The 618-nt window shown below is 62.1% G+C and overlaps 1 protein-coding gene across 1 annotated transcript in view; it reads right to left on the minus strand.

The window, feature by feature from the left end:
* DLX6 (distal-less homeobox 6) overlaps positions 1-618 on the minus strand; it is a 4,812-nt gene that overhangs the window by 2,944 nt on the left and 1,250 nt on the right. Inside the window, exon 2 of the mRNA XM_014547555.1 lies at positions 93-144. Coding sequence (XP_014403041.1) covers positions 93-144 — 52 coding nt within the window. The remainder of the gene's footprint in view (positions 1-92; positions 145-618) is intronic.

Consider the following 618-nt stretch of genomic DNA (forward strand, 5'->3'; position numbering starts at 1 on the left):
CCGCAGCTCCAGGCCCCAGGTCCGGCTTCGCAGTGCCGCACATTGTGCTGGAGCCACCCTGACGATCACGCGGCCAGCTGACTAGCTGTCACTAGTTCCAAGCCCGGCACATCCAAACCCCTTGGCCTATTTGAAATGATTCTGCTGCAAAGAACCAAAACCCCAAACAAAACACAACCTGACGCTCAGACCAGCTCCCGAGCAAGCGGAGCCTCACGCGGCAACTTTATCGCCCTTGGGTGCTGAGAACCATCCGCCCGAGGCCCTCTGTTTTGCCTCCACGAACAAAGGAGCCGCCAACCATGTATCCAAAACCCAGAGGGAGGGGGCCCGGTCAGGAGTGGGGGTGGGGGGACACCTCAAAGCCCGCCGGTAGAGCCGAACTGTCATCAGTTTAACCAGAGCCAGAGGCCATGCCATCTTCCCTCCGGGTCACCCAAGTGCACGGGGCCACTGGCTGCCCAGATCGGATTGGGGAGCAAAACACGCTCCCCAGTTCCGGCGCAGAAGTGTCCCAGTCCTGCCAAACACAGGGCACAGCCCGGAGGAGCGGAGGGAGGCAAAGGGCGCCCAGACCCGCGGGCTGGAGTGCACCGTGAGGGCCAACTGGTTGAGCGA

This window comes from Myotis brandtii, unplaced genomic scaffold (genome assembly GCF_000412655.1).
Source record: "Myotis brandtii unplaced genomic scaffold, ASM41265v1 scaffold48, whole genome shotgun sequence".
NCBI classification, from domain to species: Eukaryota; Metazoa; Chordata; class Mammalia; order Chiroptera; family Vespertilionidae; genus Myotis; species Myotis brandtii.